The sequence below is a fragment of the Carettochelys insculpta genome, chromosome 1 (assembly GCF_033958435.1).
Source record: "Carettochelys insculpta isolate YL-2023 chromosome 1, ASM3395843v1, whole genome shotgun sequence".
Lineage (NCBI taxonomy): Eukaryota > Metazoa > Chordata > Testudines > Carettochelyidae > Carettochelys > Carettochelys insculpta.
This window is the reverse complement of record NC_134137.1, coordinates 258527600-258552767: the sequence shown is the minus strand read 5'-3', so window position 1 is coordinate 258552767 and position 25168 is coordinate 258527600. Positions and strand designations below refer to the sequence as shown.

Sequence of the window (25168 nt, the reverse complement as noted above, 5' to 3'; positions counted from 1 at the left end):
ACTTGTCATCTACAAACAGCTCATATTATCTGGGTCAACTGAACCCCTCCCCGTGACTGCCTTATTCTGACTTCTGCAGAGAGAGCTGGCTGGAAATAAAGTCCAACAGTAAGTGGTGAGGAATTTATGAAACCTGCTGTGGAAGCAGTCCCGTGCTGTTACCAGCACACTCACCGAGTAATGTAATGCTTATTACAGACACCTTAAGCACCTTTCAGTGAGACAAGGGAAAAATTATAAAGTCAAAATATGTCATCAAACTGCTGAAAACCAGCGTGTCTGCCGGTGTCACAATGCTGGGGGTCCGATTCCTAGCACTGCCATTGATCTGCTATGCATTCTTAGGTGCATTAGTTATCAGCTGCATGTCTCCATATCCTCACTGGTAAAACTGAGTTAATGAAACTGAGCTAGATTGGTAAAGCGCTTTGGGATAGCCTATGCTAGGTATATGTTTGATTATATAATTTAGTGTATTAACTTTGGACACTGCCTTCTCTTCCAAATTGTTCCTTTTTAAATCTCCTTTCTTTTCTCCCATCAAATCAGCCAGACTTTTGTCACCAATGTATTTTTCTTTAAAGTGTGTTTCCAAATGACGTGGGGAAAGGAGAATCCCAGCTTCCACCTGCATTTCCCAAACATACATAAAATAATGAAGTAATTGGTGGCCCTCACCTCTGTTTACCAGAAGCTGGGAATGGATGACAGGGGAGGGATCACTTGATGATTACTTGTTCTACTCATTTCCTCTGAGGCACCTGGCACTGGCCATTGTCAGAAGAGGAGGTGGACCATTGGTCTGACCTAGGAGGCCACGAATAGAAACCATGGCCAGTTTTAGCAAGTGATTAGTGCTTTTGTGTGCCTAATTTGATTTTTTTAAAAGGGGGTTGCTGAACTCTTTGTGAAAAATTAGGTCCCATTAAGATGCATCAAGTTTTGCACCCAATATCACTTGTGAGTTTGCCACTTACTGACCTGCATATCCTGGATTTTTGTTCCCTCCCATAAAACCAAAACTAAATGGCAAATGTTGTGTGTCATTTACAAATGGAATCTTTGCTGTGTTCTCTTCCAGATGAGACCATGAAGTACACCCATCTTCCCTTGCTTCGGATTTTTTTGTTTTGTTTTGTTTTACTTTTGTCTGTTGGAACTGCTAGCTGTTTTGCCATGGAAGGCTACTGCTTTGCAGTATATGGACAATACAAGAAAGATACTGTAAATTTTAGAAGCACTGGGGAGACAGCCTTAAAGAGCCTGCAGTGTCCTTTGGACTGTTTAATTCCTGGACATTTTTAAAATACTGGACCAAATGCCACAAACAGCAGGATGGAAAATATACTAGAATACGTGCACAATATACAGCATTTCAGAAGGGGTTTTGTTATTGTTGTTTTGGTATAAGTTTTTCTGTGCAGGTTAGGCTTAAGGTTAGAGTAAGTGCAATATTTTTAATGGCTGAATCTATAGGAAGAAGAGCTTTCTTCACATGTCACTGGTCTGTGCTTAAGAGAACAGGCATTGTTAGTATCTAATAATACCTTAGCAGTGACTATGAGGCATATACAAACAGGAAAGTTTGCAGATTTTGTGAAGAGGAAATGGGATATTTGTTTGACTCTGTTTACAGCAGAAAAGCGGTTTTGTGCTTCAGTGGAGTAGGGAGAATATAATACCTAGGGAGCTTTAGTTAATGCTCATTAAATCCATATACTACAGCTCAAGGCTAGAGTAGAAGACCTACACTAAAGAAGATTCTCTTGGTCTAATTTGTGATTGTGCTCCTCCTAATTAAGCCTCAGGATTGTTCCAGTGTTTACTCCTTTCAGTAACAGCCTGAGCCAATACATCTTAAAAAAAATTTTTGAAGCTGATGCAAGCACAGAATGGGAGAACCTGTAGACTTTGTTGCTGTAGCATTTAGCTGTCTGAGCCGTCTATAGTGCCTATACTCATGATTTTGGGTTGTTTTGTTTAAAAAAATATTAGCCCAATGTAAGAATGTGATGCTAGTTCATGCTGAGGGGGAAAAATATTGCTGTAGTGAATACAGCAGCATCTCTGATGAGCTGGGAATTCATGGTGATGTAGAAGTGAGAATTTTGGCATGCTAAGGAACTTGTTATGGCTTCATTAGTAGGATGTTGTCAATGCCTCGGTATGGATTCCTCCAGGGACTTTGGAGTTGGGTTTTTGGTTTGTCAGTCTTGGATTTTTCCTCCCCCTCAGTTTTATTTCTAAGCAGCATAATTAGGTATAGTCTATTCTTTCTGGCTTTGTACAATTCTGGTACCTTGTTGTGTATTGTGACATGGATGCTTTCAGCTTGGATGTTGATGGCATTTTTGTAACCTGTTGCTTTGTCACCTCATTGGAAGTTAGAGGCAATGGTACTCAGTGTAAACAAAAAAAATGTGAACTGAAAGTAAACACAATGGATTGCTAACCTGTGAACATGTCACTGTGAACAAAGCTACTGCTTTTCCCACCTGGTGCTCTCAGCCTCATATCTGTGCACCACAGATCATCTTTTCGATGCTGTATTGGCACAGCTTTAATCTATTCCACTCTCTCAAAAAATAAACTGGGTGCTTGTGAAAGGGTGCCAGAGTCACATGGCTGAAAGCTACAAGTGCCAATCTCTGAACAGGCAGCAGCAGCTCGACTTTTCACACCTATCTCGTCATCCTCTCTAGAGGGCAACAAGTTAGTTCGGGCTCTGCTTCGCTATCACATGTAGGATGCTGCTGCTCTGTGAAGGGCTGCAGTGTAACCCACATTTTCTTTAAATGGGTATTTAGTGCTGGTTCAAGCAGCCGGGTTGATAGTCCTGCAGTATGTAATCCTGTCTTCAGGGAGAGAACTGGTAACTGCTCAGGCTACAGCCCTGCAGGTGTCTTCCACTGCCCCATCAATGTGCCTCGACTCTGAGCTGGAGGGCTCATCTCTGTGCCACTAATGACAATGAGGTGCCATTGTCTCTAGCCTGAACTAAGGCCACACAGGAGACTCTCTCACCTCACCAAAGCAGAATTCGTAATCATAAACCAGTACTAAAATCCCCTGCCACAGTCTGTATTTCCGCATGTAGTTCAAGCCTTCCTGCGCTTGCCTAAGATGTATTCCCTGTCTTAATGGGGGGGGCGGGTTGATTCCTTCCAACGTGCATATGGAGCTAAAGTACAATGATCATAGCTGCAGTTCAAACACCCCAAGACTGGGATCAAGGATTTTCATTTGACACATTGACGATGGGGCTGGCCTCAACATTAGGATCTGAGTTTGGCTTGTACTGTCCAGTACCCCACAAGGTGCAGGGGAATTGGGCACTGGGGTTTTGGTTCAGGTGCCTGTCTACTCTAATAGGACAAACATGCTGTAAACAAGAGTTATGGTTCTTGCACATTTAGCCAATCATCAATACAGTGGTTTCAATATACAACCCTCTACCTAACATGCTGGCTACAGAATCAATGGAAGGAAAACAAGTGATAATTCCATACTGTTGGAAGTGTTATGAATTTGAAGCAAAGAAGTAATGTGTATAAATATCTGTGTTAGACTTAGCTTATTTGCAGTTGTAGATTAGACTTGGAGCTGGGGGCCAGAGCTGTGTGAACCTAAATGGCACAAATTACACTAGTCAAAGAAAACCTTGCGGACGTTTTATTTATTTTTGTGCAGTCATTGTCCATGACTCCCTAATTCTCTAAAGTCTCCCTTTAGAAAGAGACAGTACTAGGTCTATAGCAACTGTAATATCACAGCAAAGATGGACGTTCTAACTAGGCACAGACTGGGCATGATAAGACTGTAGCTAGCTTGAGAAGATCCCCAAATTAAATACAAGTAACCAAATACCACAATTTTTGCAAATGCTACAACTGGCACAGCTCCAAACATATCTTCTCTATGTCAGCTGAAAGTTTATATAAATGGGCAGGGTGTACTTAGCTTCAAAGGCTGATACAATGATATTTTCTTTTTGGTAATTTAGTACAGGTCAGAAGTGGTTGTAATGAAAATCTTCCCCCAGGCTGCACCCCATTTTAGTTGCACACCCAAAATGCTGATAGACTTACTTGGGGTTTCTGATTCCATCCTTTACATTAGAATGACAACCCTTAAATGGTTTATAGTAGGTTCACCATGATTGGGTTCCATGGCCTTACTGACGTAAATCTGAGGTAGGTAGGTGTACAGCTGCCACTGTGAAAGGAACCATGTGAGAGAATAGGACAGACATGTTCCACCATCTTCCCTGCAATGCAGACCTCACTCTTTTCTGTGTTTCTAAGAGTGTTCTCTCATGCAATCGCTGGGGTGTAATGGGATAAAAGGTCATTTCCCTCTAGGGAACACAGTAGCCTGCCACAGTCACTTTTAGCAGGGGCAAGTGATGCATCTAAAACTCTTACATTGTTTCCAGAATGGTCAATTTGACCTTAAAGATTAAGCTGAATACGGCTACCAGAAGCCTAATAAGTTTGGGCGCTTATTTCCTCTCAGAGAGCTCATTATATTGTCACTAACTGCCTATTTAAAATGTAAGACAGTGTGAGTTTAGTTTAATGCCTTTTTAGTGCACTTCTCTATTTGGGTTAATATTTCAGTTAAAGCAAACCCAATGTGGTTTGGGTTCCAGTTGCTTCATTCTGACATGCTTGCTCTCATAATGAAACATGGAGATGATAAACATCTCTCATAGAACTGGAAGGGAACTCTAAAGGTCATTGAGTCTAGTCCCCTGAACTCACAGCATGACCTACCACCGTCCCTGACTTTTTTTTTCCAATCTAACCTGCCCCCAAGATGGGAAAGGCCCCCTCAAGGATTGAGCTCACAATCTTGGGTCCACAAAGCTGATGCTCTAACCACTGCGCTGTCCTTCCCCAAAGGCAATGCAAGTTTGAAAATGTCTGAAGGATGCAGATTTTGTAATAAAAGCTGGCCAATTGTTTGATTTAGGTTCTCTAGCTAAGATTTTCAGATCACTTCTGTAACATTGTAGAGAGATGACCTCCACAGACATGTGCTGCTAGCAAGTGTTCTGTACCAAGAAGTGCTCTACATTCATTGACTGTGTTGCAGAGGGGATGCTACATTAGCCATAAACACTGACAATAAAGCACCTGCTAAGGCAAGTGATGCCCCCCTCCCACATGTAGCTAACCTCGCCCCATGACTGTGACAGCAGTGATGAAGTTGTCATAAATTAGGAAAAAAAGTATATGGTATCTTCCAAGACAATAGTAAAGTGCTGACATTTGGCTTAAGTCCCTTGTAATGCCCCGGTTTTTGATTAAGAAAGGAACAGAAAGTTCATAGTTTCTAAATTTCATATTTCAAATCATGGCGATACCTAATATGACAAAACTATTTGCACTTTAAGCACCATTTACCAAATGCCTGATCCTTTTTTCCTGAATCAATCTGTCCATCTACTCAAATGAGCCTTAACAGTTCTGCCTCTAGAGCATTTAAAATAAGATATAGCTTATTCACCTAGTTGGGAATTGTCACTTTGACAGCCACTCTGTTGTTTCTAAACTGTGCAAATGCTGTGATAGAGACAGGGTCAAGTTTTGTCCACAACCTGACAGACAGCCACATTTAAGGAATTTCAGCTATTTGATCGGTTTTCTTTATCATTTGCAACACCACCCATGAGAAATTAAAAACAATGGTTATAGCCAGTTTATGTTTTTGATCTCCTGTCACAGCAGAACTGTATTTCCCACCCACAGAAGTGGGATAATAAGGGAGATTGTTTTAAAGAGAAAAACTGATGAATATATGGACTTAAATAACATGGAGCAGCCATAAGCATGCAAATAAATACCTGGGTGAATTAACACGCACAAGTGTTGGAGCTTTCTTCATGTAGAGACCTATAATCCAACTTGGTATATGCACAATATAAACATGCACACCCTTGGAAAACATGGGCCTAGTTTGTGCCCTCACTTCAAGATCAGCAGACATGGGATATTTCAGTCTAGGAAGTTTGCTAGTGACCAGTAATGTACCAGATCAATATTGTCTTTTTCCATGTGTTCCCATTATGTTAGCCTTATGCCTGACAAAGTCCACAGCACTACCTGCTTGATTAAATCTGTGCACAGACAAGCTACACTGCACGTAGGTAAGTTGTAAGCACACGACCAGTTTTCAAAGACCCATCTGAAATGGCACTTTTTCACAAAATTACATATCCAGGGTTGCCTGTTAAATAATTACATCATGTTCTCATGTTCTGTTGCCTCAGCTTCTGCCCTTTCATCTTAAAAGCACCGAGGCCTCACACTCCACTGAAGTATTTAAAACTGTACATAAGGTCACCCCGGTCAACAAAGCAACTTCCTTAACATTAAAGCATGTGCTTAATTCCCACCGAAAGCAAAGGAAGTGCAGCATGTCCTTATGTGCTTTGCTGCCTTGTCTGCTGTGTCTAACAAATCAATATTTTCAGTGCACACTGCTAGCGGGCAGCCTGCATCGATGACTTTGACCCTAACAAAAGTTGGAGTCTCAATTCTCCATAGCACTGTTGGACCGTAAACCTCTTAAAAATCACCACTTTACCTGAACCCACTTCTGTTTAACAGTTCAAATAAGAACCAGCAGGAGACCTCGCCCACCGTGAACACTGAGTCATGGTTAAGACCAATGTTTTGTCTAATTTTTTCCATAGATGTGCAGACTAAATTAGTTTATCACCTCTAGAGACAGATGCTGCCAGCTGTGGGCGCTCTGCTAATCAGCTGGGAGGAATATGAATCTCTTCTGGGCCACTGCGGAAGTGCTCAGCATACAGGGAACACAGATTAAAAGAAAAATGTTGTTACAAACTCACTGTGAAGTTTGAAGGTGGGGTTCTTTTGCCTTGCTTTGCCTAGGCGACAGTGAACAGGAGCGATAGCTGTTAAATGTGGGGGCTGGGCAAGTGTGAAAGGTTTCAGGGAACCTCTGCGCTTTCAGAGTCATTTTAGGAAAAGGAGAGACTCATCTTTCACACACACACATGCGGAGAACACTTGGCTGCTATAATTTAGCACGAATAATGTCATAAAACTATAGTTTGGAGTTGCCTAGGTCTCAGCTGTGAAACAGTCATTTTAGACTGCTAATTTCTTGTCCTCTGAACAGCAACAGGATCATTTTTCCCTCTCGAAAACGGCCACAGACATCCATGATGCAGCCTCCCTGAAACCAGGGAGCAGCCACCCCAATAAAACTTTAAAAGGAGAGTTATGCACTTAACTCCTTGTCTTTCAGAGATGGAGCAGGGTTCTTCCTTCATAGTAACCTCAGGGTATGGCTACACTACACTAAAACATGGGCTATAAAATTGTAGTGCAGATGTGTCCAAGCTCTGACCTTGGGCTCTGAACTAGCCTGAGACCAACCCTCTCCACTTCTGTTTTAGAGTCTGCACCCCCAACTCCTGGGCTGCTGAGAGGGGTCACAACTGCAGGTGGAATAGTGGGCAGCCATGTTCGTCTGTAGCGTCACAAGCAGTCCTGTAGCACCTTAAAGACTAACAAATTTATTTATCAGGTCATGAGTTTTTGTGGGTTAGTCCCACTTCCGATTTTCAGAATTTTTTTTTAAAACTATAGAACAGTCTTCCCACTACCTCCTAGCTCACATATCCTTTTGGCCCAAGTAAATCAATCTGTAAGTGACAAACAGAAGGACATGCAAACAATATGTAAACTTGCATCTGCCAGCAAAGAGTAGGATATGACTGCTTTGTGCCATTTTGCAGTTGTGGTTTATGGTCTTTAGGTTTTTAAAGACCTACATAAAATTTTTACTACTCTGATCTGCTGTAACTCTGTGTTTGATGTAAAATAAAGCAATGTGCAATACTATTTTGTCAGTCAGTCATTGCCCAGAAGAGAACCCCTACAACAGGAAGACCTGTCTCCTGCTAAGACCAGGAAATCTGTACTTTTGTAGAGGACTGGCATACCATCAGTGTGTGGAGTTAAAAAACACACAAGAGTTCATGTTTAGAGAATTGGTCAAGGTGCTGGGCTATGCTGTGATGTCAGAGTTTGCTTACATAAAATAGTTTTGTGCAGCCATCTGAGGACAAAAATGGGGGGGAGGGGCAACACTATATAAACCCAGAATTGGGCCATACTTTGGTTGCAGAAGTTTAAAGTTGAACACAGGATTCTTCACTTGCAGTCGTAAAGCTTGCTCTCTCCATTTTGGCCAAGACTGTATCCGAGTGACAAACACAGACACTATTTACATTAAATATACACATAGCAAAAGATTTATAAAGGGTTTTGGGATGAATGGCATTAAATACATTTATTAAGATATGGGATTTTCATGTTCTGAAAATGGAGCACAGATTACAAAAGACTTTGTCTAGTATGGATATAAAGAGCAAACTCTCAAGATAAAAATCAGGAATAATTCCTAGCCTCAACTCTTTTTTTGCAACAACAAAAAATAACAACTATTTATCATACATCAAACACTGTTTATTGCAGACTTTTAGTTGAATTGTGAAAAAGGCACTATGAAAATTACTTAAACTAGATGATGAAATCTTTCTAAATGACTTCAGTGTTTATACATGTGAAACCATAGAACATTTTGTGACAAAAATTGTGTTTCCAAAAATAAAATTTGTTGGAAAGTGTTTTTGCCCCTTGGAATCAATAATTTTTAAGGGATTAAATTTATATATGATTTTTTTTAACATATAGAAATTTGACATTTAGGAGTAACATGAAAAAAGAAAGTCTAGATTACATTTTCCTTTTGACTAAGTTATCAAAAAAAAATTGCAGGCCTACTAAATACTGTGAATGCCTTTATGGCTATCAAAGGCAGCGCTGACCACCTCTGTAAGCTGACTTGTGTATTAATGTTTTCTGTTATTCTGTGCTGTGTAATAGTATGGTTTGTAATCAGTGAAAGAGAAACAAAAGCAAGGTACAGAACATATTATCTTGCTATCAACAGCTTCATTAGTAATAAAGTGCCTTGCTAGAGGTACAAGAAAAATTCAAAGTATCTTCCGAAGACTGGAGCTGGTGTTTGCATTCCAAACGTTTTGTCTTTGATTGCTGGCATCAAAAAATTGTACATGAATTTGAACATCCTGCTGTTCAAAGCATGAGACTGAGACAAAAGGAGTCAATCACAGAGTACAGCAACAGATGGAGTTGAAACTCTTACATTACTGAAGCGCCAAGTATGTCTTACTGCTTGTTCAGCTTCCTTGGAATAAACCAAAAGCAACAAACAATGTGTTTATGATTATACAGAGAGAGCATGAAATGGTTAATTCCACAAAGCTAAAACTCATGTTTGAGTGGAAGAGTATTCTCAAGTGCCAACAACTTCCATAGGGGGTACTTCTCTCAAGTCCAGCTGCGCGGTTTCTTTATGGCAACAAGTTATGTCTACAAAATAATAATAAATCAGACATTCCACTTCATTGCTTCCTAAAACAAAGCTTGATGGAATGATGCCAGGAGCAAGAGAATTAAAAGGAAAAGACATTCAGTGACTACTTCCCTCGTCAAAAGATTCCACTCCTGAATCTGAGGCAGCGGCACTAATTTTTTCTTGTCGTCTCCTCATGATTTCCTGTAGTTCTGAGCTACCACTGTTAGCCTAAAAATGAAAAGGAGGAAACAAGTTAATCTGTGGTTCTAGCAACACGATGACACTTTTCAGCCCAAGACTGTGACAAGGCAGAAACTGTCACATTAGGTCTTACATCCTCATTTAGGTTCTGATATGTAAAGTGCCCTTTTCTGGGCAGCACTTAAGTGATGTCCTAAATAGTGTGCAGGGAGGGACTTCACCATATTCTTATATGCCTTCCTGAATGATGGCTGTAGGCTTCTAAACAAGTCCAGTCTGATTTTCAGTTCTGGTGAGCACCTTCAGCTCTCACTGATGTCAATAAAAGCTATGGGGTACTCAGGGACGAAACCCTAACCTCAATGAAGACAGTAGGGCCACATCTACACTAGCAAGTTCTTTCAGAAAATCAGGTCCTTTTTTCAAAAGAACACACAGTATCCATACACCAAATGCACTCTTTCGATCTGAAACTGAAAGAATGCAACTCTTCTTCTGCAAGCCCTCTTCTGCTCCTGGGTCAGGCAGATAGCCTCCTTTCGAAAGCTTCTTTTGAAAAAAACATGTAGATGCTCTGCGGGCCCGTTTTTCGAAAACGCAGTCCTCATGGCACCGGATTTTTTGATCCCTGGCCTGTTCTTTCAAAAGAGCGGGGGCTGTTTGGATGCTCACTAGCAAAAAAAGAAGTTTGATTTTATTACCCTCTTTCTTGTGTCTGCATGTGCTCCTCTGGAAGAAGATCTTACAGAACAGCATCTTTCAAAAGATGGCTGTAGTGTAGACATGGCCTAGGTGATTTGTGATTGACTTCAATAGTGCAAGAACATCATCCTTTTAGGCTAAATTGATTGAGCTGTTTAATTTTACATGCTTAGTGCCACATAAGTCAATGGCCATCAACAAGTTTAGGCTTGAAATGAGAAGGATTCTCACCATCAGAGGAGTAATATTCTAAAACAGGCTTCCAAGGGGAGCAGTGGAGGCAAAAAAAAAATCTAACTTGTTTCTAGACTGAGCTTGGTAAGCTTATAGAGGGGATGGTAAGAGGAGATTGCCTACAATGGCGTGTGGTTGATCTGCAACTGCTAGCAGCCAATGTATCTCAAACAACCAGAAATGACACATTAGTTGGGGTGGGCCCTAGACAGAGAGTTCCTTCCCAGGTGTCTGTCTACTGAGTCTTGTCCACAAGCTGCAAGGCTAAAACTGAGCACCATATTTGGGGTTAGCAAGGAACCCATCTCCAGGGCAAATAGGTGGAGATCTAGGAGGCTTTTTCCCTTCCTCTGCAGCATGGAGCACTTTTAAATGGTGGATTTTCTAAAACCTGATGTTTTTAAACAGTGACCGGAGGACTCCAATTACTCAGCTAAAGATTATGGGTTTATTATAAGGGTAGGTAGGTGAGGCTGTGGGGCCCTCAATGTGCAAGAGGTCAGATTATGTGATCATGATGGTCATTTCAAACTTTTAAAATCTGACAGTTTCACCATGTGCAGAAAGTTGAGCACATACAAGTGCCTGCAGGATTGGGACTAAATATGGATTTAGGAACTCTAAATTTACTCATTTTACCTGCCTATAAGCATTTTAGCACATGGATTTTGCACATACAACAGTGCAGTTTGGACTGACACACATCACCTAAACAACCCAAATAACCTTGCCTGAAAAGCAGTTTCGGTGAACTTAAAAAAAAGGTTATGTTCTTCCCATTCTACATTTATGCAGGAAACTATAACAAGTCTCTGTTTCTCTCTTTTGTGTATGGCTCACTTGGTGATTTGAATTAAGTCATTAGCATCTAAGAACAAATGCTAATTATATTGGACACTTTCACACAGCATATTACTTTTGAATAACATTAGTAGATTACACAATTGGATCCAAACCTACTAATAATCTAGCTGTGTAACAAAATTGCTGTAAGAAGTTGGAGATTATTAACCTTCCCCATAGCAGATCGAAAGTTTGCATCATCTGAGGCTAGCAGTAGTTTCTTTATGCAAAGCATAAAGTAAACAATTCCTCAAATGGCTCTTAATTATAGCTCTTTACAATTGATGCCAAATTAGACTGATTACAGGTTATTATCCTATAAGCTATTTTGCTTGAGTTTACAGCTGAGCAACATGATGTGAGTATTGGGGAAAAAAAATCAGGCATTTTCAACTCTGAGGGGATCTAATTCTTCTATTTGGACACGATCAAAGTTCCCGTTAATGGAGATATGAAAGGATACCACCAGGAACATGGACGTTATATGTTCCATTTTGGGGTAATAAACAAAATTGACCAGATGTAAAGATACGTTGTTTGGAACGTCTATGCTGCTTTCACCAGTGGAATAAAGGCATGCATCATCTCTACATGGGAGTCAGCTGTTATTAATCCCATGTTACAGACCGGTAACAGGTGCACTAAGTTCACTTTGCATTGCATCAGTGACAAAAACTGAGCTTAAGCTGCCTGGAGAAACCCTGGGAAAACTCCCTTCCCCACCCCGTTGCTGCAGAAGAGAATGTCCGGCAAGTATAAAGATGCTCCTACTGTGCCTGGTCAACCACCTTGCCATGGCTACTGGAGCTTCATTGCCTGGTTTGGGCCATGCAGACAGCATGGCAGAGCTAGTTTCTGCTGGGCAGATTCAGGACACTTTAAAGCCAACCCCTTCAAGTTTTGTTAGCCTGAGGCTGGGCAGAAAGCCCCCTACGAGGGGCGATCAACACTCTCTCGCTCGTCCATGGTGCTTAAATGTGATATAGGCACAGCTGAGCTCAACGTGTTTGACCTGTACTGACTCAGGAAGTCTATAGCAAAGCCATGAACAAAACCAGGTTGCAACTCCACACTCTTGGCTTTGGACACAGAGCAATTCTTTTTACAGCACACTGCTCAGGAGCAGTCATTATGCCTTCAATTACTTTCCTTAGACTTTCTTTAAAAATTAAAAATAGGAAAAAAGTTGATTAAATTTAACAAATTTTGTAAGAAATCATTTATTACCCTTTGGGGGAAAACCACCCAGAACACCTTCTCTTGACTTTTTGCTTTCTGTAGGCTAGTTAGACCATGTTTATAGAGTGGTCACGGAAAGCTCCAGTTTTGAGGGTTTTTTGTGGGACGGTGGGTTGGTCTTCTACTTGGCTGGGCCGACATGTGCCCTTTCCTTTTGAAAGGGGCATGTTAATGAGCAGTTTCAAAATATGCTAATGAGGTGCTGCAATGAATATGCAGTGCCTCATTAGCATAATGGCGGCCGCAGCGATTCAAAAGTGCGGCTTTTCAAATCGCGCGCCGCCCATGGAGACAGGACCTTCCGAAAGGACCCCCCCAGTTTTCGAAAGCCCTTCTTCCTATCTGTGATCGGAAGAAGGGCTTTCAAAAACTGGGGGGGGTCCTTTCGGAAGGTCTTGTCTCCACGGGCGGTGTGCAATTCGAAAAGCCACAGTTTTGAATCTCCGCGGCTGCCATTATGCTAATGAGGTGCTGCATATTCATTGCAGTGTCTCATTAGCATCTTTCGAACCTGCTCATTAACATGCCCCTTTCAAAAGGAAGGGGCACATGTAGATCCAGCCCTTTTGAATTCTGATTTAATTCAAGGTCAGAATGGAGGGTTTTTAGCACAAAACTGATCAAAAAACCACAAGATAAAACAAAACAGACATTTAAATTATTGCACTTAACATACTGGTGTTTTCTACAAGCCCAACTGTTCAGTTACAAATTGCCTAAGTTTACGGCATTAGTTCGCCCTTTAACTGAAGAATTAGCCATTACACAGAGGTGGGTAAAGCAGGTTCCCTGGATTTAGTGAACACATTTGGGAGCACATTAGTGAGAAGTTGAATGTTCCCCTGCATTGCAGAAAGGACACAGATCATGGAGCAGTCTTTGGACAAGAATGGAAAGGAATTTCAGTGTATTCAGACTTATATGTCCAGCACAAATTATTATTTGTATCTACACTGACTTACGAATCAGTCAATACTGCCGATAGGCATGTCACAAGTATTAGACACAGGATGTTAACTCTAGATTACATGAAACCTAATCCTTGTTGAATAGTAACAGAGAGGGAGCTGTGCTAGTCTATATACTATCAAAACAAAAGCAGTCAAGTAGCACTTTAAAGACTAGCAAAATAATTTATAATATAATTTATAGTTTATTTTGCTAGTCTTTAAAGTGCTACTTGACTGCTTTTTGTTCTAATCATTGTATATATTAGCTAGAGTGGTGTGGCTAAACTCATAACACAATGGCTGGCCAGATATTTATAGAAGAGTCTATTGTGTTTAGATAATTTGTATGTCATGGATTATACCATTTTACATGGCTCTATCAACTTTATTATCTGAACTGCTTCCAGTTTGAGTGATAACTTATTTCTTTGCCCCTTAACAACAAGACAGTTCATTTTTTGTTAGTTATGATTTCAGAAATGGCGAGTGCCATTTAATTTTCTTTCAGCAATTTAAGAACATGATCTTCAAAGCAGGATGGAATTACACAGGGAAAAAAACCCTCATGCTACTTCAACAGGAAAAAAAGGTTACCAGTAAGACATCAGGAAAAGAGGTTAATGCACCACATTGCCCAAAGGACTATTACTTTTTAATTTAATACGGTAAAAATCAAATCATAAACTGGAGACTAAATTATAATTAAGGTTTAGAAAAGCCAACATCATCCTTCTTGTTAAAACTTCCAGTAACTGCATATTAACATTTGCAGATAATCTTAATGGACAAGCCCTGATCATTCAAATTCCTGAAAATGAGGAAATTTAATTTTAAACCAAAAGTGAGCAAAAAAGCTAACACCACAGAGGCAGAATGACAGGCTTCTACAAATCTGATACATATTCAATTTTCAAATTATCTTCCATTAAACACAAGGATTTTTTTAGATATGTGCAGCAAGACAGATCATATCTGCTTATAGTGCATCACCACAGTTAATAGCCGGCAGGACACCACCATGCCCTTGGGCAGCATAAACTGTTAACAGGGATTCCTTTCGTAATCATTATTTAAATTGCTCGTTTCCATGACCACCTCCATCAAACCAGTATTGTACTCCCTTTCTAGTAACTACGAGGTATGTGGATGTCTACAGTTACATTACTCATATGCCAAATGTCTGAATCATAATAAACATGATATTTAAAAACTGGGTATGTTTCCCTTAAAGAAAAATTTCCCAAACATATTGCCATTAAAAATCTTGGTAAAACTTTGTAAAAAATTTGTAAAACTAAATTTGGGTAAAATTCATTTTTAGTAATTTATTTCCTCCCAATGTCCATCCAAGTGGTTGAGACTGAGGAGAGGGATTACTTATTTTCTAATAAAAGTATAGAAGCTGGTGGCAAAGTAAATACAAAACACAAAAATATAATACATGTAAACACAATGCGCACAGCATTCACAGAAAGCAATGGATTGATGGTGGAAGACTATAATCATACTGAATAGCAACAGTGCCTACTTGCCCATACTGCCCAGCTAATTTGCCTCAACCCTAAAACTGGATGTTTCACCTTTTTCAAGTTTATATTTGGCCTCTGTGGCTCATTCTGTTCCTTGCTTCTCCACTGAGACTACCTCCCACAGCGTCAGTACTGGTAGGGGCATGCACAGCTCTTGAGACTGGTAAAGGAACATTTCACCTCAAAGTTAACAGTTCAAACAAGATGACTAAGATAGAGATTGGAAGTCATTACTGTCCAATCAATGTTTGGTTTTCAATGCCACACAAACTGGTAGTATCTCAGTCCAATCTGAGGGAACAGGGGTCACTGGATTTGATTTTCTGAAGTGATGAACATCCACAGCTCAGAGAGGAATGTTTCCGAAAACAGGGACACAGCAAACAAAACTGGTAGGATCATCACCTACTGGTGGACTCCTGGGTCATCAGATCCAGTCCTCTGCATCTGTAGACACCACCACTGTCTAATCCTGTTCACACATTATCATGAACCATTTTAAAGCTAGCTAGGTTGTTCTCCCCCATCTACTTCTACTGAAAGACTATTCCAAATATTCACTCCTCTGTTGGATAGAAACCTTCTTCTCATCTTCCATCTAAATTTGTTCATGAGGTCTTCTATCACAAATAGCTGTAGTAAATGTCTTATCAATCATGGGGGAACATGGAAGGAAAGGATGTGTGTATAAACACACACAAATGTCAAATCAGAAATTTCTTATGATTCTCCAGAGTGATTTGATAGATCCTATTCACAACCATTGTCATGTTTCTTAATCTTTAACTGATTCCTCCAGAGAAGGCATGCACTCCTGATTATCTCTGCAAAAGGGATGGCTATAAGCACACACCACTTAAAAATGCACTGTCTGTCTGTCCGTCCTTCCAGTCACAATCCCACAGGGTGATAGAATGTCACTGCAGAGTGAAAGGGAGAATTTCAGTCTGTACTGGCTATAACCTACTAAAGCTCTCAACCTTTCCAGACAAATGTACCCTTTCAGGAATCTGTCTTGTCTTCTGTACACTCGTGTTTCACCTCGCATAAAAACAACTTGCTTACAAAATCAGACAAAAAGCCAGAAGTGTCACAGCACATTGTAGTTTACTTTCTCATTTTTATTATATAACCCAACTGGACTATAACTATTATACTTACGTTACAATATACAATATACTGAGCAGTATAAACAAGCAATTGTGTGTATGAAATTATAGATTGTACTGAATTTGCTACTGCTTTTATTATAGACCTGTAAAACTAGGCAAATATATAGGTGAGTTGATGTACTACCCTGGAAAAGCTCCTCCTGGGGCATAGGTATCTCTGGCTGAGAACATGCTAAAGGAGGGGGAAAGGAGGGAGAGGAAAAATGAGCTGCAATCAGGAGGCAGAATCACCTCTGATTTTAGAGGCAGTTGAGCACACGAATTGCTGTATTGGATCAGACCAGGGGTCTCTCTCTTATAATGGCCAGGACTCAATGCCTCACAGGAAGGCATAAGAACCCTCCCAGTAGGTGAAAAATAATCTGACCCCCTGAAAATCTAATGCTAACTGCTAATTATTAGAGGATGGGAACTGAACCAAAGAATTTCTTACAATTACCAGTTAGTGCGCACTGTTCAGGTACGAATGGTTATGCATACCTCTAATGCAGCTTTCTGTACAGTGACTTGGCTGTAGACTCGAGACCCTTCTGGACAAACAGTCTTTAATTCATCCTTATTGAGAGAGAAAAGCTGAGCACCCGTCAACACTCCAAGGCTATTAACAGTCCTAAAAAAAAGTGCAGTAACAAAAAGTGATCATCATAAGAGTCTACAGTTCCGTGAGAATCAAAACAAAAATAATAGAACTCCACCTAGTTGAGTGATAAATATGAGCCATTTGCTTCCCAAGTTAGTACCTCAAAGCTGGTCAAAACCATTAACATTTGACTTGACTTCGCAAGGGGCTGGGTGCCCTCAGTGCCCATTCTAGTGCAACCCTGTAGTAAAATTCGGCAACTTGTAGTGTTTGACCTGTTGTGGGTGAAATGAGTTGCTAATTTTGAAGATGAGATTTACAGGTTGCTAGGATGGAAGTCAGTTACCAATGAAAGGGTCCAATCTCATCGCCATTTTTTAGAATCATTGTGAACGTGCCTGAGGAGCATGGACAGCGTTTTCAAGAGTGATTTGTGGTTCCTCATACCTCAATATTTTGGAGACTCAGGACACCATATTAAAGGGAATAGATTTTCAGAGGGTAAACTTTCTGAAAGTCAGAATGCCGAAAAGCATCACAAGTTTGTCAGTCAACATCCAAGCCACTTTTGGAAAAAATCTTGGTTTCTCTCTCTTTACGCTTTGAGATGAGAACTTCCCCAAGTTCACCTGCAGACTTACACTGGGCTGAATCCTTTCGACTCCAACCACATTTTCACATCTTCTGGAGAGGAATCATAAGTGATATTAACAACTGGTATGTTTGGTCTTGGCACATGGAACTTTTTCTGGGCAGCACTCCGGCCAATGGTAAGCCTGTGAATAAGCTCATCCTGGACTTCCTCCATCTGGGATTTCCTACCTAAACAGAGAAAGAAAAAAAGATGAACACAACAAGGAACCTATTTGAAAGGATTTGTAAAAGATGCTTCTGGCAGAAAAAACAGGTTTGTTCTTAGTAATGCCACACTCCACTTCTAAAAGACAAACAAAAAAGCATTAGCTACAGATGGTCAAAAATATTTTTTCTACCTCGAAGAAAATACTGACAATAGGAAAAAATATCACTTTTGTTTAATTATCCAAAGAACATTTTTTTTTCCAGCAAAAATTGGAATAAGGAAAAATTTCAGCCAAAACCAACCAAACAAAAAAATAGGGGCAGACCTTGCTGCTGCTGCAGAGGACATGTAGTCCGGCCAAGGAGCCCAGGTGGTAGATGAGACAGGAAACGTGCAGCAGGTGACCAATGATTCCTATATTGTGCTGTGGCAGCACTTCCAAACCGACATATTTTGGTTTGGGGCATTGGTTTTCTGATAAAACATTGACATTTGCTATGGGAAGCAGAGGCATTTTGGGGAAAAAACCAAAAACAATTTAATCAGTGCACAATTTTTCTGTTACATAGTGTTCTGGTGAAAACTCTTTGAACTTTCCTATCTTTTACTGCATTTCTTCTGCAAGCGGTTGTCCCCTTTCTCAATGCATGTTTTGAAGAAGGGTGAATGCCATATGGCTCCGCATTGTAATTTGTCGTTTGTTTCTGTTTATTGGAAGTGGGGCTTGGTGAACTTAACTGAGATATTGGTGCTTCAGGTCATTGGAAATGGGAAAGGTTTTTATTATTTTCACTAGAACTTATACCCTGCACAAAATTTAGCTTTTCTGAAGCTTCTAGCATCAGCTTCACATGCACAGCAAGCTAACCCAGATATGTCCTGGCTCAATTCTGTAATAGAATTTTTTACATCCCTGGATGATTCCATGCTCTGGCTGGAAATACAAGTTCAGAAGACAGTCTCAGAGGAAGACAGTACTGCAATTATTTTCTGAGACTTGCCCTCATGCTTACGAGCTATCATTTTAAGTGACAAATATTTTGATAGATGCAGAAACTGGCAGTAAACTGTCTTCAAGATGGAATTGCAGATCTAGTTGCATGCTAAAAGGAGCCATTGTTTTCATATTACATAGTGTGTGTGAAACAATGCCTTGTGGCAATAATGACAGCTGATGCCAAGAAACGTTTAACTATGAGGGATTTTCACTGCTACAGCGGTATTTCTGTAGGACACTAAATCCACATCCTTTCGGCCCCATTAGTTAACCGCTACATTAGTTCTTAGGGCTTTCCTTTAAATAGCCAATTGGTCTGTTCCAGAAAGAAAGGACATAATGGGCCTCAGTGATGTTAAGTTCAGAGGGCATTACAATTTGTCTCACAACAGGTCAAATGACACATGCTCTATTGACTTAGCGCTACCGACTCAGAAACATGTTTAATTCACTGAAGAATGATTCCCACTTCCCAGGAACATGGAAGGGAGGGAGTTCCCAGAGCAGTGAACATGCATATTAGTACAACTTTACCAAAAATGTTGCTTGGATTTTTTGCTGTGTCAAAGTGTGAAAAAGAAAAAAAGGGCAGAACTGTCAAGACACAAACAGCCTCATCACTTAAGATCTCATTTCTACATTGCCCTTTCCAGCTTGTAACAGTTAACTGTAAATTAGAGACAACATAGGTGAGATTGTAATTACTGTTGGGCCAACTTTCTGCTGGTAGAAGGTCCATGCTTTCTACAGAGCTCTTTATTACTTCTGGGAAAAGAAATGAGAATGTCTGATTTCTAAACTAAAAAATTATGAAAATACTTGTTTTAGACATATGTAAAACTGCTTAATCATTGTACTATAAACAACCCCTCATGATTTGAGGGAGACACAGAAGGGATACAGCAACCAGGTGTTACAATGTATATGAAATATTGTTTGGGGCAGAACTTGAGATAACATCCATGCACTGGTGAATACAGCATAATGTTCTTCTAGATGAGGATTTCCCAACCGATGGGTTGCGACCCAAACATGGGTCCCAATTACATTTGAAAAAGGTCACCATCTAGGCTGGGCAGCTCCACAGGTGGTTCTTAAGAAGCCATTCACATTGAAATGGTACTCAACCTCTTAATTGGCTTAACAGCTGTCAGGCAGTTAAACCAATCACTTAAATTAAGTACCACTTCAGCCATGCAGGACAGGGAACTGCCCACCTGCATGTGAAAAAGGTATAGGGCAGACAGCTAGGGAGCCAAAGGAGCAGCGCCCAGCTCAGGTGAGATAGGTGGGAGGGGGGTGGAGTTGGTGGTTGGCAGGCTTAAGCCTGAGACTGGGAGCTGAGAGTTGGTCAGAGATTCATGCTCCTGCCAGCTTCTAACTGCCCCCCCACACCCAGCTGGGGTTCTCCACCTGACACTGCCAGTCCAGGGCTCCACAGGTCGAGGGTCCCCCCAGCACATGGTGGGGGTTTCTGTGGCTGGCACTGCTGGCTGGGGCTCTGTGCCCCAGCCGGCTTCCAGGCACAGGGGTCGAGGGCCCCTGTACCTCTCCTAGCCCACTCCAGCCCAAGTGATTCCTAGTTCCAACATGTGACTCCCCTAGCCCCCTCCAGCCCAAGTGACTCCTAGCTTGAGTGTGACTCCCCTAGCCCCCTGCAGCCTCCTGAGTGAGACACCCCAGCCTGAGTGAGACTCCCCAAGCCCCTTATTGTGGGGTTTAAGCTGGGAGGAGAGGTTTGGGGATGGATGTCTGTCTAGCACCACAACTCTGATTAGCTATAGTAAACGTAGTGTTATTATTGTATTAATGTATTTCCCCTTTTCTATGAAATAACTATTACGAATATATAAACATGAGGGGCACAATTTTATATTCTCGTCTCAGGTGCAAAATTAGCTAGTTATAGCAATACCCCCAAACCGTTCCCTCCTACACACCCCCACTTTTTTTGAATTGCCTTGGGTCACCAAGTCTTCCTGAATTGACAAAATGGGTTCCCATCTGGAAAAGGATGGAAACCACTGGTCTAGATAAAGTGCTGAATGAACTGTTTCCTAGCCCTGATCTCCTGACAGATGGGTGTGAATGGCTGGTAGAGATACTGAAGTTTACCTTTGGGCCTGCCTATGCTACAATTTCAAACACATTTAGGGGACTCAGTTACTACAGGGTTATCTTCAGGTACATTAAGATTCCCCTATGTAACACAAATGAAAGTACATCCTTTGGACTTGCCAAGGCCTCGGGCAGATATTCTCAAGGCCTGAGTATGAGATGTGGTTAGACCATGGGTATCATTTTGAAAAGCGCATAAAAGTGACTGAGGACGTAAGGTCCATTTTCAAATAGGAGTTAGCCTAAATCCCATAGACTCACTGAGGTCCAGCCTCCTACATGCCACGCCAAAGACATTTCAGGAGATGAAGCTTAGGCACTTTTGAAAAATGTTACCCCTTGACACTTGTATGTCTTCTCTACAAAATAAACCCAATGTTGTAACTGCTGCAAAATAAATACCCTTACAGAAAAAGTCCCTGCTGAGAGGGCAATGGAGTAGGGGAATGTTTTGAAAACATTACTGGTAAATACACGTCTTTGATAACTTTTCCAGTATCAAGTCTCTTTCCTTTTCTCTTCCTTGACTGTCAGGGAGCTCTTGTTAAAGACCTGCTGTGATTTCAGGCCAGATGCTCTCTCTCAGTCAGGCCAAAAAACTATAAGGAATTAACTCAATGATGTTCTTCTGGGATTTGGCCTCCATCTGTTGTCAGAGGACCCCACTGCTTGCTAAATGCTGCAAATGGGGAAAGCAGCAAGTATGTGCATTTAAAGAAAGGGTAACTTGCCCCAGAGTATTGGCATGGCAATCCCCAGTCTGGAATACACTGTTGTACATCTGAACACAAAAATGCATCTAGATTGATACTAAATTCCTATTTCAAATACAACATAATAATGTTTAGAATGTTTTCTCAAAGGATTCCAAAGGTTTGTCCGAAATAACACACAGGGATCACGTTTTTCTATTTCCAACACGTAGGCACCTCTGGGTTTTGTGGTAATAGCTGTTGTATGCTTTAGATCAGGATATGAATAATATATTCAGTTGAAATGAAAGAGGAAATATCTGTAGGCATAACAGAGGTAGCTGAATTGAAATTTGGCTGTGACAGCACAGTTGGAGGAGAGGAAGAATGGGTCAGCTTTTAGGACACTATTCTGGAACTCGGAAGCCCATCTCAGTTCCGGAATCTGCCACAGACTTTGGGTGTGATCAAGGGCAAATCACTTAGTCCTGTTGTCCCTGCGTTCCCTCCATAAAACAGGGGATGACAGCATTTCGCTGCCTCTCAGGGGTTTTGAGAGAACAGATACAAGCTAGACTACGAGACATTCACATACAATGGTCATGGAGGTCATAGACGTATGAAGGTGGAATGTGGGCAACAGGTGCTGCACACCTGGCTAGCACAGGTATAAAGAACAGTTTAGGTGGTAAGACTTAACACAGGTGAGGAGAGTGACCCACATGGCTCTCTACAGCCCCACAAAGTGCTTCTCAAGGCTGGGCTGCTATTTTTAGCAGTGTCGTGTCTTGCTGCCTTCCCCACGGCAGGGAAAGGGGGCAGTGGGAAGGAGTGGGGCTGAGGGGGAAAGACTGCTGCTTCCAGAGCCTTCTCTCACTGCTTCTACAGTGCCAGGGCTTTTTTCTTGCTGCCTCCTCATTAGTGCAGACCTGTGCCATTGCTACAGCCTCTCACAGCAGTGTGCAGCTGCACACCACGGTGAGAACTGGGGCCCAGCCTGTGGCATGTTGCTGCACATACACTGCCTCTTCTCTACATTCCTCTCTAAGGGCAGATGAAGCCTGACACACCTAAATAGTTTAACGCCCTTTTGCAGTAAGTGTCAGGTGGTCTTCAATGACATGAACTGACCTCAGTTTTGCCTCATCCGAAAGACAGCCCCTCTGCCACTGCTCCTTAGCAGCACGTTCATCATTATGAGGGAGAACCCCTAAAACATCCCTTTGGGCAGCTACTAGTGGAGCTACTTTCCTCAGATGTCTCTCATTCAGGTATGGAACTGTCCCACCCCTACTTAGCTTGGGTGATTACTGAACAGCAATCATAGCGCTAGGCGATACGGAAAGCTCTCTGAAGTTATGGTAAAAACCAAATATCAGTCAACAATAATAAAATGTGACTTTTAAATGGATGCAGATGGTGCGAAATAGCTTTTTTGGCTGTCCTGAAGAAACTTACGGTCCACAGGGACTTGCTTGTGTCTCTGGCCGTCTCGCATAACGCTTCCACCACTGTCACTGGATGTGCTGCTTTGGCGGCTAATGGGTCCAGGTGCTTTTGGCACAGGAACTGGAATAGGGGCTGGTGTGCTGGGAGGGAGAGGGACAGGAACTGGAACTGGTGTTGGAGGTGGCGATGGAGTGGCTGGACTGGGATCGGGTTGTTTCAGAACATAATCCATCCTCTGTTTCTGAAGAGATGCAAACACACAGTTAGTTTTGCACAGCAAAATCTCTATGTTTGGAAGGTAAACTTTCTGCAGGCAAGCTCCTGCATACATTACAGTCAGCAATCTCAAGACATCCCAGAACGGCATGCTACTTATCAGATAGACAGCGGGAAACTTACTTTGACATCAATATTCTCAATGTCTCTCAGTGTGACCCTCTGTCTTACTATTAGGATAAATTCTGGCTATCGCAACATCATCTCTGACATCTCCTTTTTCCAATGCCAGAAGTTTGGTATGAAGGTCAAGGTTATGAATGGATTCCATCCACATCTGTTTTGAGGTATCATTTGAACTGTTTGGAGGTTGCCTGGATAGCTTCACATACCAGGTTGTACTACTGTCTCTTTGGATGACCATGGGCTCTCTTACCACACACTCTTCCACAGAGAAAGTTTCAAGCAGCTGGCATGGGGTCATCCCAATATTGATTATACAGAGCCAAATTCTTTCCGCCAAATATGAAACTTGTCTAAATTTTTATTTTTTTAAATCCAAGACTCCTGTTATCTGTAGGCTTTGAGTGACCTCCGAGACATACAAATTCCTGACTTGTTCCATACTAGAGCCGGGTAAACAAAAATCCTAGACCCAAACATACCCAACCCTTAGGAAAGTTTGCCTTTAATCTTAGGACATCTGCACTTCGCTGTTCACTCCTACATTTATGACTGCCCAAGCCAAAACCCCACATGATTTGAAACAGAACAGGGATTGCTATGAGTATCTAGTTTGACTTCCTACATAAACATAGGCCGTAAGGTTCACCAAGTGATTCCTATACTTACCTGGGACTGGATGAATAATGGATTTTTTTGGTTCACTGGTAATTCAGTGGGGTGAGGGACAGGAGAGAGATTTTGGGTAGAACCAAAAATTAAAATTTTCAGCATGACAGAAAGTGAAAAGTTTTGGATCAAATGAAAAGTTTAATTCAACCAGAAATTAAATATTTTGTTTTGATCTTCAGCATTTTTAATATTTTGTAAAGAGGGAAATAAAATCAAAGGAAATTTTAAACTGAACAGTAGTTTTGAATAAAAACAAATGATTTAATTTCTAATGTGTCAAACCAAACTGCCTGTTTTTCTGATTTTTGCATGTTTTGCCTTGCCACAATTCACCAAATCATCACACAAGTGCAAAGCATTTTGGTATCAATTAATCTTGATTTTTTCCACTAAAAAAAGATGAGAAAAATTTCCTGCAGCTATGCTGCCAACCACTACAATTTCTGATTACTATATCTTTTAGAAAGACATCAAAACATCCCTAAACTCTGAAGAAGTTTGGACCCAGATCTGAACTTTGTGGCTCAGGCCTGCCTCAATCTGAAGAAGTTTAACTACAGAATAATGAGATCACCACGTTTTTTATTTGAGGCTCACAGGAAAAAAAAGCTTCATATCACACATTCTATATGTCAGGAAAAAAAAATCTGTATTTTAAAAAACCCTCTGTTTTTAATTCGGTTATGATTTAAGTCTCTTTTTTGGTTTGATTTTTTTTTTTTTAAACAGCGATGCCCTAGTTGGTGTGTGTTACAATACTTCCATGGAACTATAGAGAAGGATTGTGTTTATTATCCTGCCTCTTTGAACTGATCCATCTCCCACAATACAGCTACCTCAATTCTGGCAACGGTGATACATTACTTGGCTCAAAAACGATTTTGAGGAGCTGGTTCTTTTTTTAGAATGTACCAGATAACACTACACGACAAGTATTTTCCAAAAGAGTTTGCAGGAAGGATACATTCGGATATGCATACAAAATTAGGGATAGTCACCTTTCCAATGGCTGGTAACTGGAACCCTGAGGGCCGCCCCCCCGCCCCACCCAGTTCCACCTCTTCCCCACAAGGTCTTGTCCCTGCTCCACTTGTTCCTCATCCAAGATAGGGAACTGGACACCATGACTTCTCACATGGCAGCCAGAAACACAAGCTGAAATC

General features: G+C 41.2%; 2 protein-coding genes across 9 annotated transcripts in view; one reads left to right on the top strand and one right to left on the bottom strand.

Moving 5' to 3' along the window:
* Positions 1 to 8825, top strand: part of PTPRO (protein tyrosine phosphatase receptor type O) — a 109892-nt gene extending 101067 nt beyond the window's left edge. Inside the window, exon 26 of the mRNA XM_074999038.1 lies at positions 1082 to 8825. The gene's annotated coding sequence lies outside the window, so the exon portion shown is untranslated. The remainder of the gene's footprint in view (positions 1 to 1081) is intronic.
* A 155-nt stretch (positions 8826 to 8980) lies between these two features.
* EPS8 (EGFR pathway substrate 8, signaling adaptor) overlaps positions 8981 to 25168 on the bottom strand; it is a 237387-nt gene continuing 221199 nt past the window's right edge. For all 8 annotated transcript variants that reach the window (XM_075005164.1, XM_075005154.1, XM_075005210.1 and 5 more), the window contains 4 exons: positions 22944 to 23175; positions 17518 to 17698; positions 16777 to 16906; positions 8981 to 9654 (listed from right to left, as the gene is read on the bottom strand). In XM_075005164.1, the coding sequence (XP_074861265.1) occupies positions 9541 to 9654; positions 16777 to 16906; positions 17518 to 17698; positions 22944 to 23175 (657 nt within the window). In that variant the 3' untranslated portion in view covers positions 8981 to 9540. The remainder of the gene's footprint in view (positions 9655 to 16776; positions 16907 to 17517; positions 17699 to 22943; positions 23176 to 25168) is intronic.